Source organism: Galleria mellonella, unplaced genomic scaffold (genome assembly GCF_026898425.1).
Source record: "Galleria mellonella isolate WM207_F2 unplaced genomic scaffold, CSIRO_AGI_GalMel_v1 utg352, whole genome shotgun sequence".
NCBI classification, from domain to species: domain Eukaryota; kingdom Metazoa; phylum Arthropoda; class Insecta; order Lepidoptera; family Pyralidae; genus Galleria; species Galleria mellonella.
In genome coordinates this window covers 4,713,648-4,741,590 of record NW_026442084.1, presented here as the reverse complement: position 1 = coordinate 4,741,590, position 27,943 = coordinate 4,713,648, and the positions used below count along the sequence as shown (strand labels likewise).

Genomic DNA, 27,943 nt, shown 5'->3' with positions numbered 1-27,943 from the left:
TAAAGTTTAAAATTATAGAATACTGAGTTCTTAGTAAAAGAATGGGTAAAATGGCGGACTTATCTCATAAAATGGATTTCTTCCAGTAAACATTTAAATGTAATAGAGAAACTTCTGAAAAATTAGGAGTTTCACAAGGGTGTATATTGGGGCCAAATATAGTTAAATAAGTAAGATAATAATAAATTTAATATATGATACGCAGCAAACATAGCTGTAAGTTAGCATTAATTTATATTACATATTAATTATGCATTATTATATAATAATGAATTCGCATGCTAATGATGTCATTCAAAGGTTTAATGACTGAATCATCAAAGAAGGAGATGCACAAGGGTGCCATAATATAGTTTTTGTTCTTTTTATTTATTTATTTAAAATTGGCATTATATCAGTATATATCATCATCATCATCATCATCATTATCATATCAGCCTTTAATTGTCCATTGCTAAACACAATTATATACATACTTGCCCTGTGGTAATAGAACGGGCCACCCATTCCTTTCCCGTGGGTGTCGTAAGAGGCGACTTAGGAAACTTAACAGTTGAGGGATGGATAACAGCATCCCACTTAAAATAACACCAAAAGCCTAACTGCGGTTGCCAATTTAATAGACAAAATAATAATAATAATGGACAAAAAATGAACGAATGATGATCATACTTTACAACACTTACTTACTTACTTACACAGCTGTAAATTAAGCTAAGGATCCCAAATAAAATTTTTTTTTATACTAAAACTCAAAAGTGGCAACCCTAAGCAACATGCAATTATGTAGTTGCAGTCATTCATGTATACCAATAAACAACAGATATGCGATTCCCAAAAGTCACATCTCCACTCAGAATGTCGATTGACATTGAAGTAATAACAGTATGGATAATAAAACGAGAGTATCTATTATATTGTACATAGGAATCGGTATTTGTGTCTATTTTGGAATTTATTAAAAAATGTTTAAGAGAAACAGATTCCCAATTCGTCTAACTTTACGAGATTATGTTACGAGTTTACATCGTCAATATTGAGGACCAATTTTCATACTTCTTTTTGTAATTGATATTAATTTTATGACGTATTTGTAAAACATACGATTTCAGATTTTAAATTGTAATATTCACGATGTAAAGCATCTACGAAACATTAGATTTTTTTTATCGGTGTATATGTAATTGAAGTCTATTTAAATTGTTTAAAATTTGAATTTAGGTTAGCTTGTTAGAGAAAAAACAAACGTTAATACGTCATTTAATCACAAAATTCAAGTTGACAACCCTAATCAACATACATAGTTACTGCAACCGTTGTCGTACGTCAATAAACAACAAATCGCTGGCCATCAGACGTTAAAACTAGATAAGAAAATCTGAAACGGTATTTGGCTTTGTAAATATATTTCCCACACAGTATTACTCATATTTATTTACTAGTGACACGCTTCGGCATCATCTGGTATTTTGTTAAGCCTATTACTGATGTAATATCACTGATATATTTTAACTATCTACAGGTAAAAGAATTTACAAAATGGGTTAGGAATTTTTTTATTTATCCAAACCGAAAATCAAATCTTTCTTCAATTTATAAAGATAAAACATAACGTTAATTCGTCACTTGATTACAAAAACACTAAGTTGTCAACCCTAAACAACATACATAGTGTCGCAACCGTTGTCGCACGTCAATAAACAACAAATCGCCGAGCACCGGACGATAAAACTAGACCATTATTCAGTAAATGGGAAACGGCATTTGCCTATCTGTGACCCCTCCCGGGGTAGCAACCGGTGTCGTGTGACGAACGTTGGTAACTGTGACTAATATACTAGGTTTTGAGCACTATTTTTTATAGCGCGTATGTGCGTCGTAACATGTATGATTAGGCATGGGTAAAATGAATAGTGAATCGATATCTATATATTGGGTTTCTTTGGATATTAATGGCGAAAAAAAGGTCATCACCCATTTCGATATCGCCCATATCGTTCGAGTGTCTTCATTCGGATATGTTAAAAGTCTGTTATTCAATATTATTTTTTGACTTTAAATATATTCGTTATTGGACTAGTATATAGCAATTAAAATATATAGATATTACAACATATAGATATTACAACATATAGATATTACAACATATAGATATTACATTTTATAGATATTACAACATATATATATTACAACATATAGATATTACAACATATAGATATTACATTTTATAGATATTACAATATATTAACCACTCCAAAATTGTTTGACATGTAATTGTTACAGTAATATTTTATGTATTTATTCATGTATGTATAATATATATTTATTTATATTACATATTATGTGTAATACACTCCTCGCAAAAATTAAGGGAACATAAAAATTTTTGAAATTTTTGGGTGATTTTCAACAGGCTGTATTTCAGTGAAAAATAATCGTACAGGAAATTTAAAAAAAGGGTTTTGAAGCTTGAAAACTCTAGTTTTAAAAAAATTTTTTGAGCTCCGGTTTCCATGCAATTCTTAAACAAAGCTGAAAATATTTTTTTTCTAAATTTTCTATTTTGTTTTTCACTCTATGGGCATGGAAAAATTTTTTCGAGCTACTCCATTATATAGGTATATTTCAAAAATCGCTTTGGATGGCTCAATATTTGTCTCCGAGACATCGAACTTTGAATGCAAAAGCATCCTTTTCCATTCAACTGCTAATATCTCTGGAACTACTGGTCGCACAGCAAGCGGGCGCCGAGTTTCTTTATCTGCATAAAATTTTCTTGATTTTTTTCGATTTTTTTTTTGATAATGAATTTTTAAAAAACAAAAAATTGAGTAAAAAGTGAAAAACAAATGAAATTATTGATTTTTGAATGGATATGAGTTTAAGGGACAAAAACCTTGTTCCCCTATTTTTTCCAAAATTTCAATCAATTGGTCCGGGAAAAACCGTTGAACCGATCGCTCCAGGGATTTAGGGGGTTCTTTAAGGAACAATAGACTGTAAAATTTTCCTCAAACCTTAGCTTTCCCGCCCATATTAGCGAAGATACAGCCAAGTAACCAAAAAAGGAGAAAAAGTCACTTTTTTCCACTTTTTTCAATTCAATGTTAGAGGTGGAAAAAAATTTTTTCTTCACTAACTCTTGACTGTGCTTAATTGGAAATTTTATGCAGATAAAGAAACTCGGCGCCTGCTTGTTCCAGAGATATTAGCAGTTGAATGGAAAAGGATGCTTTTGCATTCAAAGTTCGATATCTCGGAGACAAATGGTCGTAATTGAGCCATCCAAAGCGATTTTTGAAGCTGAATAAACACGCTAAGAGACCTATACAATGGAGTAGCTCAAAAAAATTTTTCCATGCCCATAGAGTGAAAAACGAAACCTAGAAAATTTAGAAAAAAAATATTTTCAGCTTTGTTTAAGAATTGCATGGAAACCGGAGCTCAAAAAATTTTTTCACCAAAAAATCTGAAAACTAGAGTTTTCAAGCTTCAAAACCCTTTTTTTAAATTTCCTGTACGATTATTTTTCACTGAAATACAGCCTGTTGAAAATCACCCAAAAATTTCAATAATTTTTATGTTCCCTTAATTTTTGCGAGGAGTGTATAAACAAGTCCAATTATATCATGTTTGTAATATATGAATATATTAGATATTTATATTCAATTCAATTGAATATAAATTCCTTCAATTTAATAATGCACCGCCTACGTATTTTTCTGTTTGCCCAATGGTTGAGTGGAACACCGAACCAGAACATCGTCCGGGGTTAAGTCTTCCAAATGTACATAGAATTTTACTATGCATTAAAGTTTACATTAATAAATAAATAATTGTTACCGTATCCCATCAGCGCAGGTGGGGCTACCATTAAAAAAATATAGCTAATAGATAATATGTTTCTGACACATATCACCTATTAGCTAGAAGTATAAAAAAAATGGATTAAATAAAATGATTGACCAATCATGATTATTTAGCTGAAACAGAAATTATCTTGAGATATAAGAATAAAGATATAATAACAGTCTATATCACTGGTTATTTGATTACAATTATTTATCCACGCGCTATAGTGGATCTTTTACCGTCCATGCTGCTAGATTGTGGAATTCTCTTCCCATATCTATCCGTGAGAGTCAATCCCTAAATATTTTTAAGAGTAGACTTAAAGAGCATCTTCTAACTCTATGAACACATATTTATTTATCTATATATGTAGGTATATTGTATATATATGTGTATGTATGTGTAGGTATATGCACAGATGTAGGTATATATTTATGTATATGTATATGTGTATTTGTACGATAAAATATAATGTAATTAAATTAATTTTGGCTGTTTAAAAATTGTACACTGCTGTATCCGCTGACATTGATGCTCCTTTCCACTTTGGGTTTGCTGGAAGAAAACTTTATCAGAGTTAAGCTCGCCTTTGTATTTTTGTTTACCTCTGTCATATTTAATAGTATAACTAATGTGTACAATAAAGTATTAAATAAATAAAAATAAATAAATAATTAAACAAAATAATTCTAATTAAATAAACAATCATGAATGGATAACGACCGTTGCGGTCTGACCGCGTTGTCACGTCTCCGGAAGTGGCATTCGCAAGACATTTAAAAAAATTTTAAGCGAGATGTAATATGACTAAAATAGTTTGCGAACTTATACATGAACTATGCCGTAACATTCTAAAATAGTTTTGCCCGTGACATGTTCCTTTCGTCCTTTAAGCTCGGATCCTTCAAACGTACCATGAAAAAGTACATAAGTACGGCCAACCGTTGAGAGTGGGGGAAAGGGATTGTTCGTTAGGGTCTAGCTGCCCCATTGCTAATAATACATTCTATCAGGTCGACTTCTACGCGGTTCCCTCTGGAAACTATCGTGATTAATTCTAGTGGAATTCGTTACGATGAACTAACAGACCTGCTTTCATCGTCACCTATGACCGTGAAAATGTGGCGTCACAAGTCTATTAGGGTTGTGAGCATGTCCATCTTACCCTCAACGATGGATTTGCGCTTAGATATTGTGGCCAAAAAATAAAATCAAGAACTAAAAGTCTTGTTGTTTTTGAGTTTTTTTTGCTTACCCTATAAGGAGTTTAATGTGAACATAGATACTTTCTGTATGTCCCCATAAAGTATTTAAGTGAATAAATAGGTAGATAGATATATAAAATATTTGCATTATTTACAGCACATAAATAACAACAGATATAGATACATACGCAAAAAGAATCTTGCAACCTTATTGCGGCATATAAAATTCGCAATTAAAAGACAGGGGTTGACCGTAAAAGCGTGAAAATTTGAATATGTATTTATGTTTTATTAATAAATCATAATAAATTAAAAATAAAAAATAAATGACAAAAAAATAAAAAAAAAAATTAAGTGTGGGTCACCCTTATCATTGAGGGGTATGAAAAATAGATGTTAGCTGATTTTCAGACCTACCCGATATGCACACGAAATTTCATAAAAATCGGTAAAGCGGTTTCGGAGAAATTTGGTAACAAACACCGCAACACGAGAATTTTATGTATTAGATATATAAAAAAAAACAATAGAAAAATACATATTCTCTACAAAACTCATTCATTGCAGTGTGTTGTGAACGCAGAAAAAACATTCAAAACGCTTCCCATCTCAGTAAAGTGTGGCGGCGAGATTTTATTAACCACAGTGGGTCCCAGTGCTCAATTGAGTGAATTTGCTTCTATTGAAGCAGATTAGAGGAGCCGAGGTTTCTACAATTACAGTTAGGGTCGCTAGGGAACACGCCTCGCCAAAAACTATGTGGAATTGTGTCCAATGACATTTTTATTACACAGATTACGTAGTTGTAAATAGCTCTGTTTACACTCACTACGAGTATAAAGATTTAAAGCTACGTCATCATATGGAAAACTACATAACACGAGACTGATTGTAATGCAGACTTTTTCTCTTTCAATATAAATTGTAAAAGTAACGCATTTTCATAGTTATCAAATATTATTTGCGTATTTGTAAATGTTCAAATGTTCAATCTCATTTAGAACTTTTATCACTGTGATTAACTAAGACTTTTTTTCAACTTTTATACGTAGTCTGACTGTTGAAGAATAGTGTTGCGGGTTTCAGTTGTTTTCAGTCTATGTTAAATTGTGTCTGTTAACGAGACTTGGTGTAAAATTACAGGAATAATTTGAACGTGTAATATGTAATACTATTGATTGATCGGTGAATTGTTTTTTCAAAATAAACTTATTACTATTATACCAGTCTTTAACTGTCCACTACTGAATTTTCCAGTAGCTGCCACGCTTGGCAGGTAGATTGGCAACCGCAGTTAGGCTTTGGAGATGTTTTTAACAGAGTATACTATATTATACTGTGTCGCACACGATACTATTTTTTTATACAACTTAGAATGGCAAACAAGCTGACGGTCCACCTGATGGAGAAATAGACATCTACCATGAAACCGCGTCGTTTCGTGACTTGATTCCTGAGGACTCAGCTGTTATTCGGTCAACTTTTCAGACCACAGTATGCAAACACAACTGACTGTTGAAACACGAATAGTATTGTGGATTTTGTACAGTTGTCTTCCATTCTATGTTAAATTGTAATCTGTTTAAGATGTACTTTAATGAGAGTGTTCTGACCAAATGATGTAAAATTAAAGGAATAATTTGAATATATTGTCTATATGTAATACTATTGATTGATCGGTTTTATACGAATGTGAGAGACAATTTTTTTTTTTTATTTGGCAATTATTTTCTGTTTTACTGCTAGGACACTCCTTTATAACGATTGTGATTTTAGCCAGTATAAAAGAAATGGGTGAAAAATATGTTCAGCAGTCGGCAGTTAACCACTGATATGATGACGATAACAAGAAATTAGTACCAGTATGTTATATTGTGGGGCATATAAATTTTACTGTTCAATATTTTATTGAATCATTAGAAATCAAATAATTGCAAAAATTGCAAGAACATAGATAAATTACATAGGTGTTGATCGCATATATTTTTAGACGTAAATATGTTTTGCCTCTAATGGTATGCAAATAAAAATTAAATTATAATACATTACATACAATAAACATGTTATAATGTTCAGCTATGGCGTACGAGTAGCAATATAGGGAGAGAGCCAGATAATTTATATCTCAATATATTGTAGCGAGCTATTCCGCCGTCTCTTTTAAACTACGCCAACAAATTTTATGTCAGATTAACATTAAAATCCTTTATAGATTGCATCTATAAAAAAAATTTAAAGTTTTAGTTAAGCTTTCCTTTTTTTTACTCTTTCTAAGTCTACTAAATATATAGATAAATGTAGATAGATACTCTTTATTGTTTCCTCCATAAGCTTACAATAGTAAACTTATTATAAATACAAACAATTACAAGAAAAATATTACACTAAGAAAACAATAGGCGGCCTTACCGCTAAGAGCGATCTCTTCCAGGCAACCTATGAATGGAGAAGAGTAATTATGAACAGTATATAATATATAATATTAAATTCTATTTAAATGCTATTATCGTTTGCTAATTACTTCTTTCTTTTGGTCCTTTAACTGCTAGATTCATCAGAATCTTTCTGTAAGTAAAATTAGTGGATGAGTTCAATAAATATCCTAAGTCACTACAATAAAATCCAATGAATATAATTCACGATACCATACCAAAGATATATATACTATTCAAATTAAATTTACTTTCAGAACAGCGTTGTAATTATACACATACAACTTGCAATTTCCTATTAGGGACAATCTCGGAATCGAACCTACTATTCAATTGTCGAGGTTACAAAGCTGAACCGCGGTTTCACTTAATTATTACATGAACATACTTAAAAGGCATTTATGAAAGTCGGAGCCTTGAAATAATTTTAGTCAAAGTTGCTTTTCGATTTTAAATTTTATTAACATTACATTAAAAACTATTTGTCTATACAGAAAAAGAAAATCGAAAAAGAACACAGTATTCATTAGTTTATCTCTAAATCTAGACTGGCTTTAGGTAGATGTTTGTACGTTTGTCTCTGATTAAGTAAGTTACGTGAACAGCAAGTGCTAGATTTTTATCATAATTTATTAATGCCATTATCTTGCATTTTCTAAAAAACTAAGAGAAGTTCTAAAAAAAGTGGGATTCCCAAATTTGTGTTTAAATTTAATAAATAAAAGATAACTTTTACGACTCATGTAAGCTATATAAAAAGAATCCGATATAAAATTTCATTTTTCAGCTATGAATTATTGAATCAGTTTATATCTTTTTTGGATTTTATTTTATTTTCGCTTGATTTATAACCGTATAGAATATATAATGAATAATGAATAGTATATATGGTTCTTGCATAGAATAGGCCTCTCTTTTATTTCCTGTAAAAGGAGACTAAATAAATTTATTGGTCGCAGGATGGACAGCAGCATCTTTCTTAAAACATCGTCAAAGCCTAACTGCGGTTGCTAACCTGCCTGTCAAGCATGATAATTACTGATAAATCCCTCTTATAGGGAGGCCTATGTCCAGCAGTGGACAGTTAACTGCTATAATACGTAATAATAAAAATATATCCGTAAGTACAGATAAGTTTAATAATTTCTCAAAATTTTCATATTGTCTACAGCTTTATGTAGTTTATATATTTCTGATGTGGAGGCATATCATATTAATCCTTGTCATTGGTGTATTTAAGATTATTTTCCAAGATGGGCCTGATCTATCTGCCCTTTTCTATCTGTTCTCCTTTAAGTAAAGGTTGTCTTTAAGAGATTGCCCTAGCGATAAAACCGCCTTTTGTACCTTTATGTGTATATTTCAATCAATCTGTATTTATGTTACTGTATTTCATTTAAATTATTCACTTGTCATTGTATATTTTTATTTATGGTACAATAAAGAGTTAAATAAATAAATAAATAAATCTATTAAAAAAGTAGTTTATGTACTTTCAGACATCTCTTAGCGAAGTTTTGCTCGGATTCTGGGGTTAGTACTAGACCATTCGGGCCACAGTGTGTTCTATGTTCATGGTATTGTTCATGTCATATATACATCCATTCGCTTTCAAACAAAAGCTACGTACTCATTATATCAACTCTCTCTAAACCTTAATTCTCTACTTACTTATTCTCCTTTAGGTAATTTCTTTCTTCTACTGTTTAATATTTTTTTTTATATTTTTCATCGTCTGTTTTATATATTTATTTTTGTATAATATAATCTTGTATATATTTATATAAAGTTCAATTCAATTATATCTATTAGTATATATTCCTTCATTTATATACATACATATATATTTTATACTAGTGCATATGTTTTTGTATAGTTTCCCTTTTAATTTAACAAACCAATCAAAACTAACTACACCAACTATCTCTGTTTGCTCCTTTAACTTTGTTATGTACATTAAATTATTGGCAAGTTACCTATTACTTTTTATCAAGTAGACCGTCAGCTTGTTTGCCATTACAACTTGCACAAAAAGCATCTGTTCAAGTAGTGTAATATTAATATATGTATGTTTCATACATTAATTAACTTTTGGTGGGAGTCCGTCATGTCGAATTTCTCACTTCATTTATTCCAAAAGTTCAATGTACAAGAAATCAAATATTTGTTTCGAATTTTTAATTAAAAAGAAAACATTCTATACACCCGATCACAGAATAAATTAGTGCTATGTCAGTTTTGACAGGAACATGTAAAGTACCATTGATATTTTTGTGAAAATCTATACTCTACGGTACGGTTCGATCCTCTTGCATTATTTAAATTTTGTTTGCCTTCGAATAAGTCATTAGAACCGTTAGATGTTTGTTAACACCAAAGCTGTAAGTACTATAATAATATAGTGACATGTAGACAGACATGATTTAAAGTTATGCTTGATAGTTTCAACTGATCATTGATATTGTTAAAAGAATAGACGCGTTAATAAAAATAATTTATTATTATATAAACTAAAATGTAATTCATGGAGGTATTTAATATTATTGTAGACAGACACAAAAGTAGACATTTTACACAAATGTATGTATGTATGTACTCATACATACGAGTAGAATTCTGTTTAAATTTTAATGTTATAATACCTACTAATAATATATTTTTTTAATATAAAACATTATTACTGCGCATTTGTAATTATACTAAAGCTATTATATTAAGGAAGGAAACAATTGAAGAGTATCGATCATATGACCAATATTATGAAAGGCATCCAAGATAATCTTAATAATCTATTACCGTCCCACTGGTGGACAAGAATCTCTCCAAGATTTAGAGGATATACACTAGTCTAGTGTTATTTAATTCATTATAATTGTTACTTCATTATCTCGCACTGTATAACTATGTTAAAGTGAATGCTGTGAATACCTATAATAGGTGTGTGCATTAATATTGTATTATATTTAATGTTTGTTATACCTATATGTTATAATGCAATATGCTGTTGGTGTTCTTTAAATAAATAAATAAATCTTATCCTATAGATAACATACGTATTAGATATTTGTCACAAAGCTGAAATGACTGGCAGTTGCTAATTGAAGAAGCGGGTGAAAACATTTAGCAAAACGTAAACTCTAGGTGACGTCTCACTGACCTATTTTCATAAATTTGCACAATTCTAACAATTCAAAGCTAACTTGCTGTTAATTTGCAAGAACTAAAGCGTATTCCGTTTATCTGTACTAAGCAAATTTGTAAAAACACCATTTATAAATCGAGAATATTTTAAAAAAATATGTTAAATGAATAAAATTATGTTGGACTAGTTGACGAGAATTTGTCCGTATTAATCACTACATCAGGTTTCTTATATGTTGAGTTAGGTTAGTTAGTTATCAGTGTATAATTTTTTTTTATATAATTTTTATAGTATTTTTAAACCAATAGAAGCAAGGTCATTCATTTTTAAATTCCATAAAATTTTGGTTAATTTTGTATAAGTGATGTTTAAAGTATGTAGACATAATATTAAGAAGAAAAGAACTAATAGATGGAGATTGTTCTAATGGATTATATAATTTAAATCAACATTTTCCTATAATACGAGGGTTGGTAGAAATTTTAAGTGGTTAATTTCTAATTATAATAAATTCGTAGTGGTGGGGCCAACGAATTTGATTTTATTATAACGAATCATTCCACTCTGGTAATCTGCGTAAACCAATAGGGCAGAGACAGTTTATTATTCCTTTTTCGTAAAACGTCTCTGGTTTTATTTGGTACAAACTATACTAAAGTTTGTTGCAATAGAAATTCACGAAAAGGTAAATTGATAGAAGATAGAATGTAAATGTTGATATTATCATAGAAACACTTTCTGTCTGAAATTAATGAGAAATCGAAACATTCAAACAGTTAATCTATTCTTTATTTGTACTATTGTTGGACATCAGCAGTGTCTGATGTTTTTTTATAATGTATGATAATGGAATGGTAACCCCGCCTGCGCTAACAGTATACGCTCGCGGGGCATCAGTAAGAGATGATAGATGAGAATGGAAAGGCAGGTCAGTTAGCCCATCGTGACGAATACACCTGAAATTCAACACAATAGTTTCCATAGAGGACCCCGTGGAGGTCGACCTGACAGTCTATTGCCAGTAATGGGACTGGTAGTCCGCATTACTGACAATCCCTTTCCTCTCCAGTGTCTAATGGTTGGGTCAATTATACATCTAAATTTTCATCGAGTTCTATTCACATAGTTTATATAATTGTTACAACTTACCACTGGCCTGCAATTTTCTCTCTTGTGAATCATCAGCTTCCATTGATGATTGTTTTTGAAAGAAACCCTGTCAACAAAAACATATTTGTATTGTCCAAACTAATGTTTTAAAGAGGAAAGATGTGATTCTTCGAAAAGGACACTAAGGAAACACTGAACCGATTCAAAAACTCTTTTATCCATAGAAATCAATTTTTTTTTATTTTATTATTATTATATCAGCCGTAAACTGGCCATTGCTGAACATAAGCCTCTTCGATAAGGAGGCTTTTGCTAGTAGTTGCCACGCTTGGCTGGCGGGTTGGAAACCGCAGATAGACCTAGGTGATATTTTAAGAGGAACGCTGCTGCCCATTCCGCGACCATTAATTTCCCATAGTCGCCTCTTATGACACCCACGGAAAAGGAAGTGGTGGCTCATTCTATACCGGGACCACACGGCAAATAAAATAAACTGACCTGCATTTGTAAGTTTGCTAAATCCTCCAGGTTTTTTCTCATAAGCATGTTTTGCTGATCAAATTCTGATACACTGTTGCCTGCACTCGAGGTTGCTGACTGTTCCTATAGGTATATAAAAATAAATAGATTATTATATAAAATCTTTAATTTTACATACATATGTAATTAAATATTTTAATGATTTGGTAAAAAAATAAACAAATTTTCATATTTTAATATTTTGTTTAGACTTTTCTATTTTTTAAATATAGCAAACCTTAACTACTTTTATTTTATTTTATATTTTTTTATAATCTAACTCTCACCGAGAAACTTCTTAACGGAAAAATCTGAAACTTAAAACTTCTACTAAGATCAACATAAGTTACGGATGAAATAAGTGTCCCTTTATTTATGAAGAACAAATAATAACTCATGACTAGACTGTATGGATCATATTCTTTGCCTGTTTATTTTAGACGAATTTTAAAACAAGAACAACTAAACCTAACCTGTCCGTCAGTATCTCTTGACACGCTCAAGTCAAGGGTCTGGTCTCCATCGTCAGAACCACTGCCTTCTTCTTCTTGAGCTTGAGATCTGCCAAATAACCGCATTGACTGCTGGTTAATAATTTGTAGAGCTCTTTGTCTGTCAACATTGTTGGGGATAAAAAATATTATTATCACTTAAAATCTATTAAACATTATGAAGAACGAATGAAGATTTATTTTAAAATCCCACAACACTTACATATACTTAGACTGCAAATAATAAGAACAATTTAAAATAAAAAAAAGGTTTACATTTATATATAAAGTCTAGTTGATATCGGTCAGTGTTGTGGTGTAAAAGCAAAAACGCTGATTTTCAATTAGCACCTCATCACCTCGCCCGGTCCATCAAAATCATAAATTAACATTTAGGATAATATAATGCGCAACACGATAGGTAAAAAACTAAAAAATTATCAGCAAAAAAACAACAATAACAAAAGAAAAACAAGAACAAAAATAGTTTTGAATTGAAATTTTACTTATAATATCTTAATATATCTCCAACCAGAGTAATAGAAATTAGGTAGTTGAGAATAATTAAACATTTAAATTCATAAGAAGTTACTTATCTTTTTCAAATTGGGTACTCTATTTTTTTTGTAGCTTACCTCTGAGCTTCCATTTCATCGGGACTTTTAGGTGGGGTAATATTTGTGGAACCCTCATCATCTGTTGCTGATGATGATCTTCTGATACTTCTTTCTGTTCCATCTTCCATACTTGATTCGTGTCGTCTTTTTAGGCTTAAAGGAAGTTGGGCAAATGGTTTTCCTGAAACAAAAAATAAAAGAAATATTAAACGTTCCCCAAAAATAGGTTTATTTTGTAATTTGGATTAGTCTACAAATTTCAGTGTACATACCTTGAAGTGCTTCCAATACTCTAATCTGCCCACTTATGGCATCAGCAACTTCATTCGAAGATAACCCATATATTCCCAATAATTCCTTCATTGTATTCATGGCATAGTCCCGTAAGATTCTGTTCGTCGCATTTGATGTATCACCATTTTGTTGCGTTTCACTAACATCCATAGGCTCTTGGTTTTCCAGTCTATCATTAGCATTTATATCCTGACCTTTATCCTCATCAGATTCAGACTCCCTTCTTCTTGGGGGCGAATTAGTCTTAATTAATTGTGATATAGCAAAAGGGTTTTTGGCACAGAACGTTTTATTTTGTAGACTACTAAAATTTAATACAGTTTGATCTCTCTCAGCTTCTTGATTGATTTGTAAACTATGTATATAAGAACGCTGAAAGGAATCGACCTTCTTTTCATCAGGTAACCTATTTTGGTAATTTGTATCTATATTCTCATTGGAATCGATGCTTAACCTTCTACTGAGATCAACAGCACCTCCTTTGAGAAGACTAAAGTTCTTTACTCCGATTTTAGAATATTCCTCTTCTTTCTCATCGTCAACTCTTTGTTCTGGCGATGTTCTATCATTACCGTTAATTGGACTAGCTGACTCATCACAGTTTTCACCGTTTGAGTCGTCAGAGTACGCGGTAGCATTAGGTGCACATCTTGGCTTAAAATTCTTTCTCTTGTTCCGTTTAGGCATATTGTAGTATGGGGACATATCTGTGCTATGTTCCTCTTGGTGGTCGGATGGTTCAGGCCAAGATGCCGTGCCATGGTGAAGGTAGAGGGGTTCTTCGGGCGCCGGTTGTAGTCTCTCATGTATAGAGTCCTGGTGAGCTGCCATCGCAGTAGTCATCGCACTGTTTGTACTCCCACGAGGACTTGTAACGAGTCCGTCCTGTAAACAATACGAATATTCAAGTTTTGTATAAACAATCACATTTAATTGAATACATTTTAGTGTCGAATCATAACAGTGATTCATTTTTATTTCGATTTAAATCGAAACAATGTATCGAGAAGAAACAATAGTCTTTTGTTGACAGTAAGATTAGCTGAATGCTGTGGAATGTTTTGAATTTAAATTTTCTCTTTATTGTTTTACAAAATATAAATTGTATTATTGATTAATCGATTATTCTTACCTGGGGATATTCATTAATCGATCATTTCCTTGTAGTCTTCTTAAACATTTTAATCAGTCTTCGAGATCAGCCAAGTGTAGTAACATCTGGAACAAGCAAAAAACGAATGTTAATATCAAAACAGGTTGTAGTCAAAATTCGGAAATTACAGATAAGTGTACTACATAATATTATAATCTAGTTGTATCTATTCCGTATTATTAAATCACAATTACTTAAAAATAAAATGGCAGCTTATAAAGTAGAAACACGGACACTCAAAATTACACCTTAAAAATTCATCGAACATGCGAAATTCGCGTAAAATGATTTAGAACGCGAAAATAAAAACCTTCCGTTTTCTAGACGAATTGACGTAATACACTGTAATTTAAAAATAATGATACTTAAAAAAGGAACGCAAAGTAACACGCATCGATCAACTGAGTCGGTATAAAATTAATTATATTCAACATATTAGATCTATTTTCGAGAAAACGAGATTGCTCGAAGCGAGGCGAGAGAAAAAAAAAAATAACGTGTATTCATGACGAAATTGGTAACGTGGTTTAGTGTACAATTACTTATTAAAAACTAATACGGCGGGTCGGCCTTCGCCGCTCTCGGGTCACAATGACTCTCTAACGAACTCTAGTAAGGAGTTGAATGTTTTAATTTAAATTTTGAATTTAGAACATTCAATTATGTTATTATGGATAGAGGTGAAAAGCGGAGGATCGTACAAGGTGGTAAGCATTTGGGAAGGCCTATATCCAATAATGGATGAGGTTGAAATGATGAACTGTATTATCCTTGCAAATATTTTTAATGTGAAAGTCAGCTTGTTTGTTTATGTTGTATACAGTAGTTTTTGTATGATACCGGAATAAACATACATAATTTGTACAGACAAAATTTAAAAAAAAATATTGTTTTGGTTTCCATAGCTCCTATTAAAACGTAATTTTTTATTTAATTTATTTATTTACGCACATAATTAATATTATCTCTTTTATAATATCTTATATATATATATATATATATATATATATACATACATATATATATAAATTATACATGATAATATGACAGATAAGACTAATAGTCTCATAATAGTAGTCCCATGTATAGATATTGTCTAGTTCCAATTTTATTATATTAATAAGTACTCGTATTTATATTTCGCCGTCTAAGTCCTGCTATAGAATGGACCACCCCTTCCTTTCCCATGAGTGTCGTAAGAGGCGACTAAGGGAGCTTATGGAGAAGAGATGCGCAGCAGCATCCCTCTTAAAACATCTGTAAAAGCCTAACTGTGGTTGTCAACCCGCCTGCCAAGCGTGGCAACTACTGGCAAAATTCTCCTTATGGGGAAGGCTTATGTTCAGTACTGACACAATTAATGGCTGAAATAACAATAATAATAATAAAAAAAATATTGAATACCATTGACAAAAATCTACATTTTTTTTTAATTTCAACTTTCATAAATAACGAGCAATTGACAGCTACGTTCCCGCCAAACGTTATGCATTGAATGTGGCAAACTTATTTCTAATGTCGTCATCTGGTTTTATCTCCGGTTTTGACATTATAATGAGTGAATGATCTAATAAGAGCACATATACCATGTCCGTGTTGGAGTAAACTCAATAAAAACTGCTCCGGTGTCTGTTCGCTTCGTTATGTGTGGGTTTTGGTTGTTCGTACGCAATTTGTATTACATTTCAACTTTGGTGTGACCAAAAAGGTAAATAGAGAAATAACGGTTTCTTTTTTTTTTTATTTAATTAAAGATAAGGCAAAGAATTGTGCTTCGTACAGCTTTAATTGGAATTTTAGTTGCTAAATTTGATTAGTAATTACATAGCTATATTCCGAATATTTAATAATTTATTTAATTTAATTTAGTTACAACATTGATTTAGTTTTTACTATGATGTTATAATTATTTTAATAAATAAATAAAGGAAATGTTTCACATGTATATCATTTATAAATGATTACCATGAAATTAGAGAGAAACCTCGTACAAAAGTCGTTTGCTTGGCTACCTCTGTCCTATTCGTGTTTCAACCGTGAAGCACTTGTGTTCGCATGGCTGTGTTTTAATTTGAAGTGTGCGACATGGTAGTAAATTTACAGGGTACAGAGGCCTTAGTCCTCAGACATGGCAATGCATAGGGGGTATCATGAGCAAAACTAAAATACTTTGTTATGTCCATGGTACTGTTCATATCTATAGGCGACGGTTATCACTTTCCATTAGGTGGACCGACAGCTTGTTTGCCATTCTAAGTTACATAAAAAAAAGTTGGAAATAGAAATTAATATTCTTTGATATTGTCTATTATAATGTTCCCGTCTATACTCCATGCTTATTGTCTATGGTTGAGCACTCCAGTTATAGACAATTCTATCGAACATGAAAGAGGATATAAATGATTATAGCACAATCATTTATTTTTAATGGCTTTAAAAAAATATTATAAAATATGATGACACAAGTAAATTGTACATGTTAGTCATCAGGCTTATCATTACCGATTCGAATAAGTCGTGATTTGATTATTTTTTGGGGAAAAACAATAAAAAACATGTAAATTAAGAATATAGAAGGAAAATACGTTGTTGACGTAAATTAATTCCTTGTAGTGAGTAAAAACCCGTACATTTGTTAACACGATTTGACGATCATAAATGGCTTTGATGAATTATCTCAATTTGTACTGCGCGAATAATTTGCTTTAACTTATTATATATATTTATTTATTTTTCTTTACTAATCCTCAGTTTCTCTAATACGTATTATATACTAACTGTATTTCGCGGCTTCGCTCGTGTAAATTATTACATAAAGCATTTTATGTGCTAAGTTAGAATAGAACCTACCTGTGTTCTAAATTTCATTTAAATGCGTTTAGTAGTTTTTGCGTAAAAGAGTAACAAACATCTATCCATACATCTAACTTTATAAACTTTGATATTATATTTACTAACATTATAAATTATGTGAAAGAGTGATTGTTTTTTATTTTTTTATAAATGATAATGGAATGGTAATCCTGTCTATGTGAGGGGAAGGGATTGTTAGTAATAGGAAGGTTAGTTCCCATTGTTATCAATATACCCTATCAGGTCGACCTCCACGCGGTTCCCCTGGCAACTATCTTGACTAGTTTATCGTTGAATTCTTCACGATGGGCTAACTGACCTGTCTTTTCATCCTCACCAATCACCTCTCACTGGTATCCCGCCAGTGTATACCGATAGATAGCGCAGCGGAGTTACCATGCCATTTTCACCTTCAATTTTATGCCATTAAAAAAATCCCGCCTGTGTTATCGCTGGCGGGACACTAGTGAGAGATGACACGTGAGGATAAAAACTGGTCAGGTGACCTATCGTGACGAATTTGCCAAGAATTAATCACGATGGTTTACATGGGGATCTACATAATGTGGAGGTCGATCTGACCGCCACGCAGTTCCCCTTTAGCTAGCAATATATTGCTAGCTATGGGGCTGCAAGTCCACATTACTAAACATCTCTTCCCCCCAAAAGCGAGTCTGTTTGTTGGCTACTTTTTACCGGCGTAACGACTTAATCAATTACTACGAAATTTGGTATGTATACCAAATTTATATGAAATGGAGAAGGTTACAGACTACTTTTTATTCCAGTCCCTGTACATCTTCCAATCATGCTGAAGAAGTCGCGGGAAGAAGCTAGTAGGATATAAATAACAAGTACATTGCTCCGCAAAAAAAAAAACAACATCAATATCGTAACAACAATAAAACATAGTTATGAACTTGTCCAAGTGCCTTATAGATACATTAGACATAGATTGAAAATATTTGAATTTAGAACGCGAGTACGTTTGACTTCGCAACAAACAGTTTTTTGTATTGCGAATGCAAAAATCATAAACAACTTCAATGATCACAAACTAATTTAAAACGCGGGAGTAAACCCTCGAGTAAAACTTGAGTGAAAAAAAATTATAACTGTATTCTTATGGTATTATCTGTGGTGTTATGTTCAATTTTTATCTATTAGTAAGCGTATCTATTACTAGAGAACGGCTGTATGGAATTAGCTATTGTTTTAAGTTCATAATTATCGGATTTAGGTTTTAAACCGGCCTGCAAGTTTTGTTAACGTGGTACCAATAAGGGGCGTTAGACCAGTTAGCACACTGTGATGAATTCACCAAGAAAAAACGTTTCCAGGGGAATCACGTGGAGGTCAACCTGGTAAAGTTTATTTCTAACAATAAGATCGTTAAGGGAAAGAGATTGTTAGGAATTGGGATCTAAAAGCCTCATTGCTATCAATATTCCTAACTAGATCGACCTCCATGTGATTATCTCTGGAATCCAACATGGTTAATTCTTGCGGAATTCGTCAACCGATCTGCTTTCATTTATCCTCACCTGCCATTGCACTAGTGCCCCATCAGCGCATACCAATAGTACAGGCGGGGTTACCATTCTATTATTATCCATTAAAAAATCAAAATCCATTACTATTGCACTTACTAAATAATATACCCTATTACTAAAAATCCCTATTCGGTATACTTAATAAAATTAATGACAGGATTAGCAACACATTTTTTTTTGTACAACTTAAAATGGCAAACACGCTGACGGCCCACCTGATGGAAAGTGGTAACCGTCGCCTATAGACATGAGCAGTACCATGGACATAACAGAGTATACAGTTTCACCCATGATACCACCCATGCGTTGCCATTCCTGAGGACTCAGGTGTTATTCCTCTGTATCCAGTAAATTCACACATGAAGAGTATCAGGGGTATAAGTATACATATATACATACATACGGGTGTAAGGACAATATAAGGAAAACTTAAAAAAAAGTACCATTTGATCGCAAATCAACTCCCACGGCAGTAAATGATAATAATGTGAGGTAGATGCACCGATAAACGACTTTGCACAATCTCCCTTACGTATGCTTTTAAAATGTTGGTACATATATTAGTCCAAATATTTCTCGCTGCATGACAACAGACAATATTAATCATACAAATATCAATTTACAATTCTCGCTACTGTGTCACGAGTCACGCGGTAACGATTCTAGGTATGCATAATCTAAACAGACGCTCAGATGGATATATCGATAAAAATGTCCACGTGTCACATCACTATGCAATCGAAATGGTGAATGTCAACATATCTGTACTCTCCACAGCCGAGAGATGGGCGTGGTTGTTATAATGATTAGTTTAAGAATTCTTTTCGCAATACTGGCATCGATTTTGACAAAATGTATGCGAGACTGAAACGATTATTTTTAAATCGAATAGATTTACGTAACGATTAAAAAATAAATAATCATAATCTTTTCAAAATTATAAAGCAAAGATATCACGTACCTACGGTGTATTCAAAGAAGATTGTTTTCTCAAACAAAATCTTATATTTTGATTTAGAGGAAGGTTTTTCATTTAATGTTTTTTTTTTCTTTTAGTAAAAAGAAATCTTTTGGTATAATTTGGTACTAGTTTACTTTCCATCAAGTGGGCAGTCTTGTTTGGCATCCTAAGTTGCAGAAAAAAAACTGACGTATGACACTCAAATAGTTTCTTATTGGTCACAATCTACAGAAAAGCCATTAACAAAATTCCAAATGGCGAAAAATTACAATGTACACGCTATTCAATTGTAATGGCCGAAGCCTTGATAGTAAATAATTCGATTCAATGAAAACAACTTATTGTCTGACAAAAAAAAATATATTAACATATTGTTTTCCTATTATAATATTAATTGATGCTTTAGAAAAATGCGCAATGCTAAAGGTCGCATACAATGATTACAATTATGAAACTGAGATGAGATTTAATTTGAGATAAGTGATGTTAAGAAATAATGTCCTCAGTGGTGGCTAAGACAATATGGTGAATGGATACAATGAAAGTCAATGGTTTTATAATATCGATATCTATGTAATTGGCAAATGCGAGTATCTAGGTACTAAGTATTGCTTGTATAAGATAAGTTTTTATTGAATAATTTTAAGATTGGAATCAATTTCACCATTAATCACAACTTAATTAAATGATTAGGTTGACTTTTGATGATAATTTTATTGGACAATTTTTTTATAGTCTTTTATAATATAATAAAATTGGGGGGAAAGGGATTGTTAGTTATGTAGACTGAGAATCCCATTGCTAGCAATATACCCAACCAGGTCGACCTCCTCGCGGTTCTCCCTGGAAATGACGTACACGTCTGAAGTAAAAGACAAAATGCCAGTTTTGTATATTTTTGATATTTTTTTTATATATCTACATTTTATTAGAACATGTATGTAACAAATATTTATTTCAATACTAGTTGAACCGGCAAACGTTCTGCTATTTAAATTAGGATTAAGAATAGGGACACCTTAATCAATTAACGGTATGAAATATACTTTACGACCTCTTCTCGTACCTACCAAATATACATAAAAAAAAACATAAAAATCGGTCGAGCCGTTTTGGAGGACTGCGACCACAAACACCGTGACACTTGATTTTTTTATAAGAATATTTTCCTGTAATTAAACATTGTCAATGGAAGTAGTGGTTTTATTTGGCGGCAATTACTTGGAGGAACCTTGTAGTTGTCACTGTGTATTGATATACAGTTCTAAAAATATGTTGTTTACAAAACAATTTGTATTCATTAAAATCTATATATTATTTTATTATTGTTTTTCTTATTGTAATTTTAGTTCCTCACTAAAGTAGGGACAAAAGTACAAAAGTTGATTGCTTGGATACCTCTGTCCCATTCGTGTTTCTACCGCGAAACAGTTGTGTTTGCATGGCTGTGTTTCGGTTTGAAGGGTGGGACATGGCGTTAATTTACAGGGTACGGAGGAATAACATCTCCTCCTGAGGAGTCCTTAGGAATGGCAACGCATGGGCCCCTATCATGGGCGAAACAGTATACTCTGTTATGTCCATGGTACTGCTCATGTCTATAGGTGACGGTTACCACTTTCCATCAGGTGGGCCGTCAGCTTGTTTGCCATTCTAAGTTGTATAAAAAAAAAGTAACAGTGATGAAATAGAAAAATAGAATAATTGAATGTATGAATAAATGACAATCCTTTATTTGTATATAACGGAGGGAATGTATTGCAATGTAAATTAAATTCTCTTTTCCGCAGTTAGTCTCTTATTTGGGCCGTTGTGCGTATAAGTCGTGGCTACTATAGTGAGCCCAGCTCCGTCCAGAAGTACAGAAGCTTCTTGGGGTCTTCATAAACCTCACGGAGCGACCTCACCCTTTCGAGGATTTCTAGACGTTGAAAGGCCATAGTTTCACATCCCAGGATTACGTAAGCAGCCGTTAATATAACGTAGGGAATAAGCAAGATAATTTTGTTAATGGATAACAATACGCTGGCGGGGTATCAGGGAATGATGATAGGTGAGATGAACAGGCAGGTCTGCTAGTCCATCGTGATGAATACACCAGAAATTCAGCACGCTGGTTGCACGTGAAGATCGACCTAACAGGGTATATTGCTAGTTGGGACTGGTAGGCTGCATTACTAACAATCCCTTCCCCCAGCAAGAAAATAAATAAATGTAATACAGTTGTATAAGTACAATAAGGCGGTTGCTGAAAGCAATCTTTTCAAGACAACTTCACAGAAACGGACTAATTATAATTTTTAATTTTCTCTACATGTTTTCTAATAAAAGTAGTTACCATCATCGCCTTGCTCTTTTTTTATTTATTTGTAATCGATGCTGTGTCTTCTTTCACACTTTCAAGGGAACTTAAAACATCACCAAAGTCTAATTGCTGTTGCCAACCCTTCTGCCGACCGTGACAATTACTGGCAAAGCTCCTCGATAGAGGGAGGCCTATGTTTAGCAGTGGACAGTTAACGATGATGATGATGATAATGATCTTTCATACAGTCCATCCACCTTTTCTTCGGTCGTTCCTTTCTTCATAAAATAGTATTTATGTAAATAAATATAGACATCAGATCAAAACACAGTTGCAACTGTCGGATTTAAAATTATAATGTTACCTACAGAGTAAGCACTAAGATGGGATTTCCTGAAAATCCCACGGGAAATAACGGATTACCCACAAGTGAGGTTATAAGAAACTAGTTCTTATAAGTCAAACTCAGTTATAACACCAAATAACCTTTAGATTTATAACAAAAAACTTATGCAGAAATAATATTAAAGTGTACTAGGATTTTAATTAGATTGTAACATTTATAATAATCTATGAATAATTAATTAATTGGACATATAAATTAGGAAGTTATTCTGATCACTTTTAATATATTTACGGAACAAATCAAGCATTTTAATTACTTTAGATCCGTATTATATTAATTGAGTAATACATTTTGTGACAATAGTAATAAAAAATAATTAAGACTGTGTGCCACAAAAATACCAGTTATTTTGATATAAAAAGTAAACTACTAAACTTATTTTGATAAAATCCATATGGGACCAATCTGTAAGTATATCCTTTTAGATAAAAAAGAATTTTCCAAATTGGTTTTTAACTGACGGAGTTATGAGGTAATAAACAAAAAAGGATCCGCATGAAGAACCCCCTTCTTTTTGAAGTTGGTTGAAAACTTTCTTAAAAGTACAATAAAAGTGATGTCTTGTATCATTATCCCTTATGTCAAATCGCCGACATAGATGTAGAATTACAGATAAGAACAGATTAACAACTCTATCTATGTAAAAACTAAGCAAAGTCATATATTTTATGTTTATTCTGATGTTATAAAATTTGATTTGATTTTATTTTAAAAAGTATTTATTTATTTTTAGCAAATTACCTTTTAAATTATTTCTAAAATATAAATTATCTCTATAGCTGTTTTTGTAAATTGTCTTTTTAAAATCCGTTGTTCATTACCTCTATAGATCACGCTCACCTGATGGTTAATCTATCAGGTAGATCATCAGCTAATGTACTCTCCTTATACTTAACATAAAAATTTACATGGTTTAACACCCAGCTTGTTAGTTAATGGGGGAAAATGGCATGGAAACACCGCTTGCGCTATCGGTATAAGCTTGACGACCCATCGTGAAGAATTTAACAAGAATTAATCACGTTATTAGAACCCATTACTAACAAGCCCATTTCCCCCAGCTTGTTAGTTATAATTCGTAACATGTCATATTCCATTAGATTTGAACATTTAAAGTATTTCCGCGAAAATTAACACTTATCACTATTCGCGGCGACTTCCGTCGTCCTTCGCTTGACCGCCATCTTGCCGCCGCCATGTTGGATCTCGATCAATATTAATAATGCGCCCGTGCATGTAATTGTGACGGTTTTATTGTTATTATTGGATATTGTTCCCGTCCAAGGTCAATTCAAAATGGTATGTTTCACATTTAAGGTGGCTCTTATGATAATTGAAGGATTTTTTTAGTACGTGTTGAGGATAACGCGTGCCCTTTACGCCGCCATTGTGTATTCATAGTTATTTGTCACAACAATCAATCACATCACTAGTTTTTAATTCACAAAGTGGTTTTGACTGTTCTTACTTTATCATATTGAAATATGAATTGTTTTATTAGAACGGTAAACTGTCGAGACATTATAATAGAAAATAACTGACCGTTTGGAATGTATAATGTCACAGTCGAATTTTGTAGTCGGTCAAATGTACTTTTGGTTACAAAAAACAGTTATAAACGTAACTAGGGGTTTTTTTTTATTAGACAAATAGATTAGAAGTACTTGCAAACGGTTATGATTGTTGATTGTAACACAATATTATTAATATGGTAATACTAATTTTGACCCGTGACTTTGTTCATGTGATAGGGATAAAAGGTAGTATATATTTTTCTTCATCCTATATGGTGTATACTGAATTTCATAGTGATTGATTAAGCCGTTGAGGTGATACACAAACAAATAAAATCATTTTTATATTTATAATATTGGTAAGGAAGTAAGTATTGTATGTGAAATAAGATTACAGATTATATTATGCATATGCACGAATATACAAATGCATTTAGACTTTATAGATTTACGTGTGAAAATTCTGGATGGATTTTAAATAAAATTAATTCCAATCTAAGAAACTATTTTCTTATAACCAGACAAAGCCGCCGTGTGTGCCTCGATATAGAGTGAGCCGCCCCTACCTTTCTCGTGGGTATCGTAAGAGGCGACTAAGTGAAGGCGAGGGATGGGCAACAGCGTCCCTCTTAAAACATCTCTAAAAGCCTAACTGCGGTTGCCAACCCATCTGCTAAGTGTGGCACTAACAAAACTCCCCTTGTAAGGAAGGCTTATGTCCAGCAGTGGATAGTTAACGGCTGAAATAATAATAAAAAAGATAAAGCCGGGGGCATAGCTTCTACTATAATTATAACAATAAGATCAAAATTACACTTACTACCCATATAGGATAAGTCTAACATGTTTCCTTTGTCTCTACCTACACGTTTAAAGTATGTTATTATATACAAATGTAATAAAAAAAAAATTGCCCGCAGCAACATATAAATTGTCTATGAAAACTCGCCGTTTTGAAATTAGTCTAACATAATATGGAAAACAACATCGGCACACGCGTTACCCGTACCACCTACACCACTAACTCGAATTTAATTAAATTAAAATATGTACACAAAAACGGTAGAGTCGATAAACTTATGACCAATTTGATATTTTCAACATTGATAATATTTATTATTTATTCACATGTTATAATTATTGAAGGTTGCTTTTAAATTATTAGATAAATTATTTATAATCGACTTCAAGACGGAGGTTCTCGATTCGGTTGTATTTTTTTTAAATATTTTTGTAACTCCGTCAGTTCTAAACCAATTTGAAAAATTCTTTTTTTATCTAAAAGGAAATACTTACAGCTTGGTTCCATAGGAATTTTATCCAAATTGACTCAGTAGCTTAGTTTTTAAATCAAAATAAATAAAATAAAAAAATCTTTAATTCTAAAACTAGCCATTTTAATAATTCATGGTTTTACTTGTATGAACATATTATGCTTCTAAAGGAATTTCGGGCCATTCCTACTACTTTATTTAAGTGGTTCGCACCTAGTAAAATATCATTTTTCTAGATTAACTCGCTCTGTCTATTAATATCTAATCCTGCTCTCTCTAGTCTTTAATTATTTATCTAAAAAAATAATTAAATATATTTTGAATTTTAATAGAAAGAAAAAATCTTTATTATAAATTTAACATGTAATTCATAATTAATAGTTTTATATGTTCAGAATTCAAAACTCCCTTTTTTTACTTGAAGCATATATAAAACATTATTCTATAATCAAAATAAAAAATAGATAATAGTTTTAAAAATAGAACATTTTAAATTACAAACGAACAACAGAGTAACAGTGGCCTTCCTCATTTATATTATTTTAAACGTCGGAAGTCGATAAAATAACTCAAACGCGCGTATTCCAAAGTGATCATTATAGGCAGTAAAGTCACCAATAAAAACGATTAGCGCCAGATTCAAATATTCAAATATCGACCGTACGCTACCAATATGTGAATGGAGTGGTCGTCGAGTTGTTGCTACGTATTTTGAAATGTTTTAGAACTGCCAATATTAATTTCGAACATTTTTGTTATATAATTTATTAGCTGCCTTTTTATTTATTTTAAATTCTATCCTTTTAAATTCCCGGCATTATTCGAATCTTTCGTTCCAGTTATTAGTTAAATTCTAAGCCTAATTAGATCTCCTTCGAGTCGAAAATCCTCAGATCTTTATCATACTACAATCGGCATTACTCACTACTGTTTATTAATAACATTTTTATTACGTGAAAAATATGTGGGTACTTCATTAATAAATTTGTTTGTTTATGAATAAATCAACGACAGAAAAATATCTAAATATCGATCTCATTCATCAATCATAACATAACTGTCGCTAGTGGAAAACAGCAGCTTTGGTTATGTACTTATAATATAATTGTATTAATTAAGAACCTTGAAATAGGTATTTTGAATAAATTTAAACAAGTTAACTAATCAAATTCATCATAAGATCGATGGGTGTATCAATTTAGGCCGGTTTCTGTATAAAGTAATTCTTGTACTTATTGCTTGTGTAGGTAATGTAGGCATATGAGTAATGTATAAATAATAAGCAAAGTAATTGATTTTTTTTGTAAAGTATTATTACTAGATTAGGTACAAATCCGTAAGGTTTATTTATATTTAAGTTTTGGTTTTCAGATAAAAATATGTAATACCTATTTCAGTTATAGTATAGAGCAGTATTAAAAATAAGGGGTTTAAATTAAGCAATAATTTTAAGAAAAATAAAAGTCATTGAAAAACAATTAATTCTGTAGATAATTCGTAGCCTCTACGAGATTCGTAGCTCTACGCCAGACAGAAGATGTTCCGCTTCTGTCGCGCACGCCGCTTTCTTACTTACGATTATGTTATAATAAATATTATCATAAATATTATCATATTATAAACAAATAATAAAATGACTTTATTAGAATATCTTATGTACTATTTATTTTAATTTATATTGCTTTTAGTAAAATTTTGTTAGGAGACGAATTTGTAAAAAGAAAAATATCTTGATAAACGTATGCAGTTTAATTTCATGGGTCACCTGAAGCTTATGTACACATTATATATACAGTATAAATGTGAGGCTAAATGATTAAAAACATGTTAATATGTTGTAATTAAATATAAAATTGTAATAACCGTAATTAAAAAGTTTCTCATCTACATCTAATTGGTTAACTGTTCGTACAGAACTGAGTGGTATTAATCTTGAACAACTGACATCTCGAAAAGCGGTGAATTCGAAAACCAGTAGTTAAATCTATTTTGTTAACCTCGCACGATAATGGCAACTAGAATTAAAAAACATTTTATTAAAAAGATAAAAAAAAAACAGATTTAAAAGTCGACGTTCCAAATTCAAAACGGCGTTCGAATTATGATTTAAAACGTGTTCCGGAGAAACTTGATGTTTCTAAAAACGTACATCTAGCGGCGACGACCGGTCGTCATTATACATACGGGTAATGAGGGACAGACACACGAGCTTTTAGGACGTTTAAAATAATTTTATGTAATTTGATTCTTATGGGCGTAGTT

At 31.8% G+C, this 27,943-nt stretch overlaps 1 protein-coding gene across 1 annotated transcript in view; it reads right to left on the bottom strand.

Annotated features, from left to right (window-relative positions):
- Positions 1-27,943, bottom strand: part of LOC113519405 (uncharacterized) — a 126,876-nt gene that overhangs the window by 36,492 nt on the left and 62,441 nt on the right. The window contains 6 exon segments of the mRNA XM_052897006.1: positions 11,781-11,847; positions 12,240-12,344; positions 12,734-12,872; positions 13,387-13,549; positions 13,641-14,547; positions 14,795-14,880. Coding sequence (XP_052752966.1) covers positions 11,781-11,847; positions 12,240-12,344; positions 12,734-12,872; positions 13,387-13,549; positions 13,641-14,505 — 1,339 coding nt within the window. The 5' untranslated portion in view covers positions 14,506-14,547; positions 14,795-14,880.